Source organism: Mytilus edulis, chromosome 1, assembly GCF_963676685.1.
Source record: "Mytilus edulis chromosome 1, xbMytEdul2.2, whole genome shotgun sequence".
NCBI lineage: Eukaryota > Metazoa > Mollusca > Bivalvia > Mytilida > Mytilidae > Mytilus > Mytilus edulis.
The window spans coordinates 54,333,372-54,345,629 of NC_092344.1; the positions used below are offsets into that span (position 1 = coordinate 54,333,372).

The window sequence follows — 12,258 nt, forward strand, 5'->3', positions numbered from 1 at the left end:
TAAAGAACTTCTAGACAATTTTAAATCTCGGTCTTTTTCTGAAATTAGTTCCATCAAAACTTTTGATTTTTCAACCCTGTATACCACCATTCCCCATGTGAAATTAAAAAATCGCCTAAAAGAAATAATCCACAATGCCTTTCAACATAAAAATGGTAGCATACGCTATAAATTTATTACTTTGGGATTTCATAAGGCACATTTCGTAAATAGTGACAAACAAAAAGGTAAAATATGCTACACAGAAGAACAAGTGGTCAGTATGCTGGAGTTTCTTATCGACAACATATTTGTTGAGTTTGGAGGTAGACTTTTCCAACAAATTGTCGGCATTCCTATGGGAACAAACTGTGCGCCTCTTCTTGCCGACCTCTTCTTATTTTCATATGAATCGGAGTTCCTCCAGACACTTGTAAAAAACAAGAGAATCAAAGAAGCCAGATTATTTAATTTCACTTTCAGATATATTGATGATGTTCTTTCCATAAACAATCCGAACTGTTCTGATTGGGTTCCATTAATATATCCCCCAGAACTAGAGATTAAAGAAACAACAGACACGGCTTCCTCCGCCTCATTTTTAGACTTATATCTCGAATTTTAAATTGTCCTGCTTTTGTTATACTTTAGATCATCTCTCAATACTGTATTAGGTTTTTTATTTTTATTTTTATTATTTTGGGTTCGTTCATCACCAAAGAGACATAAAAATGCCGAAACGCGCATCTGGAGCAATAAAATTAGCACCAATCATGTTATTAGATGGGATTCCATTAAGACACTACATTTCAAGAGCAATTTTTGCTAAAGTCAAACAACAGAAATAAAACTAAGGATAGAAGGCAAAGCATTTGCCTTATATATATATATATATTTGTCCAATCGATCTACACATGTTACGCGCAGTGATTGAAAACAAAAATGTCAAAAACCGACATTTGAATTTCAAATAAAAACAGTGTCTACTTGAAATCTTGAAGTACTTGAGCATAATGAAAAATAAATATTTTTTTCGAAACTCGGTGCCGATATTTGTCGTTATTTTCCGTTAACTAATTTGACCCCTTTGCTCAATAACATGGCATTTTCTCACTTTCAATCTTGTTCAATTTTTCTTAATCGAATCTGCATTTGTTTTGCATTTACTAGTATTAAATTCGAGTTAAAACTTGTGTATCGTAACTTTGGTAACTAATATATCATACTGAAATTGAGATTAAACTGATGTAACACAGTGGTAACCAATTCATGACAAAATAAACAGCTGCGTCATGAGTGCATGATACGCCCTTCGTCTTTTGTGAGAAATTTTATGCAATAATCATCAATAATTTCTGAGATACGGCGCTACATGTGAAAAAAAAACCGTTGTTTTTACAAAAAAACTCACAATAACTGTAAAATAAAATTTTGAATCGTCACAACAAAATATACAGATCTTTAGATTAATATAACTAAGAAGTGTGTAAAGTTTTAAGCAATAGTCATTAATGGTTTTTAAAATACGATGCAACATGTGAAAACCCCATCGCTTCACCATCATAAGAAACAACTATCTTAAGTTTCATGAAATTTGGATAAGCGGTTCTCAAGTTACGGTGCGACATGTGGACGCCGGACAGACGGACAGACAGACAGACGGACGGACAGACGGACGCCGGACATTTGTATACCATAATACGTCCCGTCAAATCTTTTTAAAAAGCATTTGAATTCGATGAAAATTAATACTTTTTTTTTTTAAACTTTTATTTTCAGTTTTTGATAATAACTCAAGAAAGCTGCTATTCAAAGAAACATACAAGAAAAGATGAAAGACATTTTCAGTTTTACTCTTTGATTTTCGGTTAATGATATTTGCTTAAACGAAAATCTAGTGAATTATAGTGATAAATCACACCGGTAGTTTCTTAGGTATGTCATATGATATATAGATTCAAAAACTGCAACAAGTGTATTACGATATTTCTCCACTGGAGAGAGTATAATTTTGATATTTAAAGCGCGAGGCTTGTCGAGCTTTTTAAAACAATTAAGATTTAAATGTTGAGAGTGGAGAAATATCGTAATACACGAGTTATAATGGTGAAATCTGTTTCTGTTATGATTTTTATCCTTCCTTTTCAAACATTTGCATTTCGTTATAATAAGTGACGCCATCAGGCATGGTCGGCTTTTTTCATAATGTCACAATAATTCAGAAGAAATAAAGAAAATTTAACATTATAATTAAATTTCAACCAATCATTTGCTGTGAACATATAATTCACTAGTGACGAGGAATGTCATTTTCTCACACCGCTCAGGAAATGTGAAAGTAGCACAAAATTTAGAGAAAACTATATTATAAATTGAAAAAATCTTGCTAAACGGATAGTGATCCTAGTTACTTACATTTGTCATGGTCAGAGCCTTTTTCTACACATGTTTTTGTTTCTTTTTCATAAACTTGATCTTTCTCACACTTATATTTATGTTGTAAAGTCCCAAAACACAAATAAAACACACCGCAGTCTGATGGATCCATTTTCCAGTGTACTTTCTTTGACCCATCACAAATATTAGTTGAGCATACGGGAATAATGATGACAGTGAATGCAATGATAGTAAGAGTATTCATCTTTGTTTGTGTTTAAGGTACTTCGACTTTGAATTCAGTTGTTATGAGAATGAACGTACTCTTGATCTCTGTTTTAAACAAGTTAGTCCACCTACTTTCATTAAACAATAAAACACTAATCATTACAACTACCACGCCAGATACACAAACATGCACATTTACCAAGAATTTAATGGACTCTCTCCCAGTAACATTACCATTTTGATCGTCTTTTACTTTCATGTTTTATTTCCGTGCTTCTAATTTCTGACATCACAACCTGAAGAAGGGTTAGTCAGGTAATTTATTAAATTAATTGCTTCTGTAAATATTTACTTACGATTGGGATAGTCTTATTATTTTGGCGGAAGTAATTTTAACATATAGGGACTGACATTCAAGTTATTTAAAAACAAGTTGCTTTCTTTAAAAAAAAGAAAAGCAATCCATGAACCTAAGACCGCTGACTGCCGGGTCATCAAAAGATCATTACTGAATTTATGTTTGCTTTTAAATTGAAATAATTGACTGTATTCTGAATAGAAGAAGCCAGTTGAACGTATATATTTACAGCTTCTATTTGAATAGTTATTTTAAAGCTCGACTATTTTATATATTACTTGGGAATGTACATATTTTTTCCGATTATAACCCATTGGCAAATCCTAATTTCTACTAACCGGATGACTTATGCAAATTGCACAAACCTATCGCAATATAAATTTATGCACTCAGTTTGCTTTATAATCTGGAATTCTGGATGTATTTATTTTATCTATCATATCTTTATATTTTGTTTCCTAAATGAATGCCTTTATATTCTCAACTTGTATTTGAAGCTGTCTTTACTCATGGTAGATGTTGTATGCGGTTAAACCTATGGCATGCAATTGATTGGGACCTCTTATGAAGAGACTTATTTTGGTCTCACAAAACATCTCAAATTTTAAGGATTTCCTGATTTTACTTAAATCAATTCAAACATTATACAGAGAAACTTAGTTTTGCCAAAGAATTTCTTTATTCAGAAGTTTATGTATACCTGTACACACTTTCAAAATAAACAATTTATATAAAAAGGTATGTTGATATAAAAAATGCCAGACACGAGTTAAGTCTACAAAAAAAGCATCAGTGACGTTCGAATGAAAAAATTTAAAAAGGCTAAATACATTACAAAGTTAAGGAATCTATTCCTTGGGTGGGTAGACAATCCTCAGCTTTTTGAAAAGGTCAAAGTTTATAATAGGACAGTGACTCAAAAAAGAAACAAAATAGAAACAACTCGAGGTCAAAATACCGTTAGTAATGATGGCCGTACTTGAAAGTCACATGTAAAGCTCTTTCTGCCGTGTTCTGAATTTAGAAAACAAAAACGAAAATAAGCTTCCACGAGTGAATTTAATAGTATTGCATGCACGCAGTATTTTAGCGTACGAAATAGTAAATAGGCGGCATCTCGCTGATACTCAGGAAAAGAATCTTAATCTAAATTAGTTGAAATCGAATGTCAAGCGGCCTACATTAAATGTTTTGACTCCGGATTAACTGACATGTTATCCGGAATTTTTGAGAACGCAAACCGATATATATAGCGTGCTTTTGAAATGTGATCTATGATGTGAATGAATCAAGACGTGTAGAATAGTTGGTCAACACAATTGATACAATTTTCAAAACCGTACCATAGTACAAATATTTACGGATGGACTTTTTATTTATCGATTTATATATAGTGGAATGTTAGAATTTAAAAATAGATTCATTCGATAAATAAAAAGTCCATCCGTAAATACTTGACGTTCGTGTTTATTTTTATTATATATATTCAAAAGAATTTGAAAAAAAAATACTAACAGGAATGTTAGTTTATTATAAAATTTTAATTCAATTTTTGTTTGTTTGTTTTAATAGTTTAACCTTATATCATCTAAATATTTGTACTATGGTACGGTTTTGAAAATTGTATCAATTGTGTTGACCAACTATTCTACACGTCTTGATTCATTCACATCATAGATCACATTTCAAAAGCACGCTATATATATCGGTTTGCGTTCTCAAAAATTCCTGATAACATGTCAGTTAATCCGGAGTCAAAACATTTAATGTAGGCCGCTTGACATTCGATTTCAACTAATTTAGATTAAGATTCTTTTCCTGAGTATCAGCGAGATGCCGCCTATTTACTATTTCGTACGCTAAAATACTGCGTGCATGCAATACTATTAAATTCACTCGTGGAAGCTTATTTTCGTTTTTGTTTTCTAAATTCAGAACACGGCAGAAAGAGCTTTACATGTGACTTTCAAGTCATTACTAACGGTATTCTGACCTCGAGTTGTTTCTATTTTGTTTCTTTTTTGAGTCACTGTCCTTTTATAAACTTTGACCTTTTCAAAAAGCTGAGGATTGTCTACCCACCCAAGGAATAGATTCCTTAACTTTGTAATGTATTTAGCCTTTTTAAATTTTTTCATTCGAACGTCACTGATGCTTTTTTTGTAGACTTAACTCGTGTCTGGCATTTTTTATATCAACATACCTTTTTATATAAATTGTTTATTTTGAAAGTGTGTACAGGTATTCATAAACTTCTGAATTAAGAAATTCTTTGGCAAAACTAAGTTTCTCTGTATAATGTTTGAATTGATTTAAGTAAAATCAGGAAATCCTTAAAATTTGAGATGTTTTGTGAGACCATAATAAGTCTCTTCATAAGAGGTCCCAATCAATTGCATGCCATAGGTTTAACCGCATACAACATCTACCATGAGTAAAGACAGCTTCAAATACAAGTTGAGAATATAAAGGCATTCATTTAGGAAACAAAATATAAAGATATGATAGATAAAATAAATGCATCCAGAATTCCAGATTATAAAGCAAACTGAGTGCATAAATTTATATTGCGATAGGTTTGTGCAATTTGCATAAGTCATCCGGTTAGTAGAAATTAGGATTTGCCAATGGGTTATAATCGGAAAAAATATGTACATTCCCAAGTAATATATAAAATAGTCGAGCTTTAAAATAACTATTCAAATAGAAGCTGTAAATATATACGTTCAACTGGCTTCTTCTATTCAGAATACAGTCAATTATTTCAATTCAAAAGCAAACATAAATTCAGTAATGATCTTTTGATGACCCGGCAGTCAGCGGTCTTAGGTTCATGGATTGCTTTTCTTTTTTTTAAAGAAAGCAACTTGTTTTTAAATAACTTGAATGTCAGTCCCTATATGTTAAAATTACTTCCGCCAAAATAATAAGACTATCCCAATCGTAAGTAAATATTTACAGAAGCAATTAATTTAATAAATTACCTGACTAACCCTTCTTCAGGTTGTGATGTCAGAAATTAGAAGCACGGAAATAAAACATGAAAGTAAAAGACGATCAAAATGGTAATGTTACTGGGAGAGAGTCCATTAAATTCTTGGTAAATGTGCATGTTTGTGTATCTGGCGTGGTAGTTGTAATGATTAGTGTTTTATTGTTTAATGAAAGTAGGTGGACTAACTTGTTTAAAACAGAGATCAAGAGTACGTTCATTCTCATAACAACTGAATTCAAAGTCGAAGTACCTTAAACACAAACAAAGATGAATACTCTTACTATCATTGCATTCACTGTCATCATTATTCCCGTATGCTCAACTAATATTTGTGATGGGTCAAAGAAAGTACACTGGAAAATGGATCCATCAGACTGCGGTGTGTTTTATTTGTGTTTTGGGACTTTACAACATAAATATAAGTGTGAGAAAGATCAAGTTTATGAAAAAGAAACAAAAACATGTGTAGAAAAAGGCTCTGACCATGACAAATGTAAGTAACTAGGATCACTATCCGTTTAGCAAGATTTTTTCAATTTATAATATAGTTTTCTCTAAATTTTGTGCTACTTTCACATTTCCTGAGCGGTGTGAGAAAATGACATTCCTCGTCACTAGTGAATTATATGTTCACAGCAAATGATTGGTTGAAATTTAATTATAATGTTAAATTTTCTTTATTTCTTCTGAATTATTGTGACATTATGAAAAAAGCCGACCATGCCTGATGGCGTCACTTATAACGAAATGCAAATGTTTGAAAAGGAAGGATAAAAATCATAACAGAAACAGATTTCACCATTATAACTCGTGTATTACGATATTTCTCAACTCTCAACATTTAAATCTTAATTGTTTTAAAAAGCTCGACAAGCCTCGCGCTTTAAATATCAAAATTATACTCTCTCCAGTGGAGAAATATCGTAATACACTTGTTGCAGTTTTTGAATCTATATATCATATGACATACCTAAGAAACTACCGGTGTGATTTATCACTATAATTCACTAGATTTTTGTTTAAGCAAATATCATTAACCGAAAATCAAAGAGTAAAACTGAAAATGTCTTTCATCTTTTCTTGTATGTTTCTTTGAATAGCAGCTTTCTTGAGTTATTATCAAAAACTGAAAATAAAAGTTTAAAAAAAAAGTATTAATTTTCATCGAATTCAAATGCTTTTTAAAAAGATTTGACGGGACGTATTATGGTATACAAATGTCCGGCGTCCGTCTGTCCGTCCGTCTGTCTGTCTGTCCGTCTGTCCGGCGTCCACATGTCGCACCGTAACTTTAGAACCGCTTATCCAAATTTCATGAAACTTAAGATAGTTGTTTCTTATGATGGTGAAGCGATGGGGTTTTCACATGTTGCATCGTATTTTAAAAACCATTAATGACTATTGCTTAAAACTTTACACACTTCTTAGTTATATTAATCTAAAGATCTGTATATTTTGTTGTGACGATTCAAAATTTTATTTTACAGTTATTGTGAGTTTTTTTGTAAAAACAACGGGTTTTTTTTCACATGTAGCGCCGTATCTCAGAAATTATTGATGATTATTGCATAAAATTTCTCACAAAAGACGAAGGGCGTATCATGCACTCATGACGCAGCTGTTTATTTTGTCATGAATTGGTTACCACTGTGTTACATCAGTTTAATCTCAATTTCAGTATGATATATTAGTTACCAAAGTTACGATACACAAGTTTTAACTCGAATTTAATACTAGTAAATGCAAAACAAATGCAGATTCGATTAAGAAAAATTGAACAAGATTGAAAGTGAGAAAATGCCATGTTATTGAGCAAAGGGGTCAAATTAGTTAACGGAAAATAACGACAAATATCGGCACCGAGTTTCGAAAAAAATATTTATTTTTCATTATGCTCAAGTACTTCAAGATTTCAAGTAGACACTGTTTTTATTTGAAATTCAAATGTCGGTTTTTGACATTTTTGTTTTCAATCACTGCGTATAACATGTGTAGATCGATTGGACAAATATATATATATATAAGGCAAATGCTTTGCCTTCTATCCTTAGTTTTATTTCTGTTGTTTGACTTTAGCAAAAATTGCTCTTGAAATGTAGTGTCTTAATGGAATCCCATCTAATAACATGATTGGTGCTTATTTTATTGCTCCAGATGCGCGTTTCGGCATTTTTATGTCTCTTTGGTGATGAACGAACCCAAAATAATAAAAATAAAAATAAAAAACCTAATACAGTATTGAGAGATGATCTAAAGTATAACAAAAGCAGGACAATTTAAAATTCGAGATATAAGTCTAAAAATGAGGCGGAGGAAGCCGTGTCTGTTGTTTCTTTAATCTCTAGTTCTGGGGGATATATTAATGGAACCCAATCAGAACAGTTCGGATTGTTTATGGAAAGAACATCATCAATATATCTGAAAGTGAAATTAAATAATCTGGCTTCTTTGATTCTCTTGTTTTTTACAAGTGTCTGGAGGAACTCCGATTCATATGAAAATAAGAAGAGGTCGGCAAGAAGAGGCGCACAGTTTGTTCCCATAGGAATGCCGACAATTTGTTGGAAAAGTCTACCTCCAAACTCAACAAATATGTTGTCGATAAGAAACTCCAGCATACTGACCACTTGTTCTTCTGTGTAGCATATTTTACCTTTTTGTTTGTCACTATTTACGAAATGTGCCTTATGAAATCCCAAAGTAATAAATTTATAGCGTATGCTACCATTTTTATGTTGAAAGGCATTGTGGATTGTTTCTTTTAGGCGATTTTTTAATTTCACATGGGGAATGGTGGTATACAGGGTTGAAAAATCAAAAGTTTTGATGGAACTAATTTCAGAAAAAGACCGAGATTTAAAATTGTCTAGAAGTTCTTTAGAACTTTTAAGAATCCACATATGATTAATACCACTACGCGAGTAAACAGTTTTACAGTATTTCTGAAGACCCTCTTTCACTGCGAACAGAATTTTAGTCAATCTAATGGACAATTCTTTAGTAGAACATGAAGATGAGCCCCAATATACCGTTGTTTGTACGGAATTTTATGAAGCTTTGGTATCCAATACAAACAAGGTAAGTCCTCCGATTTGGTGTTCAATGCAATGTTTATTGAAGCCATGAAGGACTTATGATTTGCTAAAATCTCATCCTTGTCAAATGATATGTCTTTGTATGTGGGATTACCTGAGTGCTCCTTTATACCCAATTCTTTTACAAGACATTCGTAGTAATACGATTTACATACAAAGACAATATTATTTGAGGCTTTGTCCGCAGGAACAACAACATACTTATCATGAAGAGTTGATAGACATTTCATGGCCTCTTTGTCTCTGAAAACGGACTTTGGTCGATCGTTCACACAGTTTTTCAACTTGTGAACGCGACGTTTTATCAGAGACCTAATAGTTTTAACCCATTCTGACAAAGTATCCAGTTCAACTTCTTCTCGCTTAGCCCATGCTCTGGCGTAGTCCTCAATGGAATCCATAATTATTTTGAAGTTATGGTTCCAATTGATGTGTTGGGGTTCTCTAAACTTATCGCATCCGATATAAAATGCAAGCATATTAATAGATCAAATAAATAATTTAAGTATTGGCCAGAGCACCTGATGAGGATGAACGGCCTTGGTCCGAGTATGACCTAAATTGATATCCGAAACACCATGCGGAATGAAAACAATAAAACATTTAATCCAACACAATAGAAAGAATACTTAAATAATTACATGACACCAATACACTTGGGAACACACAACGAGTGTCAAAATCAAACCCTCATGACAAATTATAATAAACAGAAAACTGCAAAATGTCTTCCAAAAAACGAAGACATTATAGAAATGCTTGATTACTCCTTGGATTGGTTTAGACACGTGTAATAATTTAATTATGAGATTTTCATGTTGAATTATGTTTAGACCCCCCTACAGTAATAACATGACCAGAGGGGCTGTAATTATAAGGCGAGTGGAAACAGTCACATGTCGGAGGTTTTTTTTAGGTATTGTTCTAAGTCAAGGTCCTGCAATGCTTGTTTATAGTTAAATATTTTAGGTGCAATGGTTTTGGTGTAACTGTAGGATACAATAGGAACAGACTGATTTTGAAAATAAATAGGAATTTTAGATGTTACCTCCTTGTGATGTAGAACGTTGCAGATATTGATTGCATCAATTCCTCTATTGGCAAAATCAACAGGAAGGAATCTCCTCTTTTCCTCGTGTAAAGGTTCCGATCTTACTGGTTTGAAAAGGCGGAAAAGAGCTACATCACAAATAATACTGACTAGTCTGTATGTTGCAGAAAATGTATTGGTGCCTCCTTTGTCAAGTGCATAATCTCTCAAACGTTTTAGAAAATTAACTGGCAGTGAGAAGAGAATAGTTCTTATGTAATGTAACCCTAGTGGATGATGAAGATGTGAAAGAAGGTCATCAAAGCTCCCAGATGGTGATCTAGATTTGGAAGACTTTTTTACATTAGGCCGATGGTAATGTTTTTGCCCATGACTACGTTGTCAATAAATATTGACTATGAAGAAAAGGACTGTTCAAGAACCTATTAATACACAAAACAATAAGTGCATGCTCTGAACAACCGAGATCTTTCGATAATATATTATGCGCTTGATATGTTTTTGTTTCTTTAAACTGTAGTAAAACTTTAAACTGAAAGCGTTTATTCTCTTTGTAATTTTATGTAGGTTCCAAGAAGATAGATCTGCCAATCAATGCTTCACCAGCCGCCATCTGTGAAAAATCTAACTCTGTATTTTTAACTTATGAAGAAAGTTGTTCTAAATATATCGATTGCACAACGCAAAGTGTGGAAGAATGTCCGTACCCTTTATTGTTTGATGAAAACATCAGCCGATGTGTTCAACCTGAAAAAGCAAATTGTGGGTCAAGAATACTTTACAAAGATCCATGTAAGTGTTTGTATTTTTATTAGTTTGTACTTTTTATAAGATGACCCCCAGAAAGTGATTCTTTTGTAATGTCAAATCATTCGTCTATAACTATTGTATAAGCTGATGATAACGATGTCTACTAGTTCTTACAAAAGATAAGAGGTAATCTCGGCGGTGTCCTTGTTAAAGAAAAATACTTGATTAATTTATATTTAAATGTACGTTTGATTTCTATGTAATACTGCAACATGAATGTTACACAATTTAGAGAGTGCATTTGATAAAATATCTTAATGAGACGACAGATCATGCCTGCACCAGTAGATAAGCAATTCTAATGCAATTATTTTGTAACAATTGTTCTGATTGGATAACAGCAGGCGTAAAATTCTCTATCTCCTTGTCAGTAACTAAGGAAGCCGACATTTTGAATTTCGGAATGTATTGACATGTTATTTCTACAATAATAAACAAACAACTCACTTGTTGCGCCTAAAAATCTTCTTTTTATCAAATTTTATTACATTCTGAAGCGGCACAGAAGCCAGAAAACGGCCGGTGTTTATGTTTGACGCCGGAAGAATACATATGACGTCACCTAGTGTAGGGACCAAAGAACATAACATCTTTTCGCGGAATTTTCTTTAATGAACATTTTACACTGAAATAATGATTGAAATTTAATTATAAACTTGTTTTGCATTAGAATAGAGATAACTGTATTGTATTTGAAGCTTTGCGGACGTCCATCGGTAGTTTTACTGTCGCAAATACCCGTTTACCTGTCTCCGCTCCGCGTCGCCAGGTAAACTAAATTTGCGACAGTAAAACTACCGATGGACGTCCTTAAAGCTTCAAATACAATACAGTTATCTCTTAATTATATTCCAAATCAATCAGTTTTTATGACTGTAGACAGTATACTATAACAACACACTAGACACAAAAAAACCTGCGTATTTCAATTAAGAAAAGTTATATCAAAGAATTTTGTAAAGAGTTCACGCTATATTTTTTTACTATTTTGCAGGCGACTATGATGAAAATCAATGCAGATCTGCACAAGGATGTGTACCTTGTTATGTGAGATATCCGAGTTGTAAAGGATTACCAAATGGATTAAATCCGTGGACCGGCAGAGAAGGCTCGCCATACTTTGCCGTTTGTAAGAATGAAAGAGTCGTATACAATGACATGTGCGATTTTGAAAATAAAAAGGAAATTTTCAACCCCGAAAAATTATTCTGTGAATCTATGTATAAGTAAAATTATAGTTAAAATGAACAACTGATTTTTAAATGTTTTTTTTCCTTTCTTACATGTATTTATAAACAAATTAGCCAACTGTAAAACAAATGAGGATCATGAAAGAAGGTTAAATTGAACTGAACACAAAAAAAAA

The 12,258-nt window shown here is 32.5% G+C and overlaps 1 protein-coding gene across 1 annotated transcript; it reads left to right on the plus strand.

Moving 5' to 3' along the window:
* The first annotated feature begins 6,102 nt into the window (after positions 1 to 6,102).
* On the plus strand, positions 6,103 to 12,147 carry LOC139484981 (uncharacterized). Its single transcript, XM_071269051.1, has 3 exons — positions 6,103 to 6,429; positions 10,650 to 10,874; positions 11,887 to 12,147. The coding sequence occupies exons 1-3, from the start codon at positions 6,204 to 6,206 to the stop codon at positions 12,120 to 12,122; spliced, it is 687 nt and encodes a 228-aa protein (XP_071125152.1). The 5' UTR covers positions 6,103 to 6,203; the 3' UTR covers positions 12,123 to 12,147.
* Positions 12,148 to 12,258: the final 111 nt, after the last annotated feature.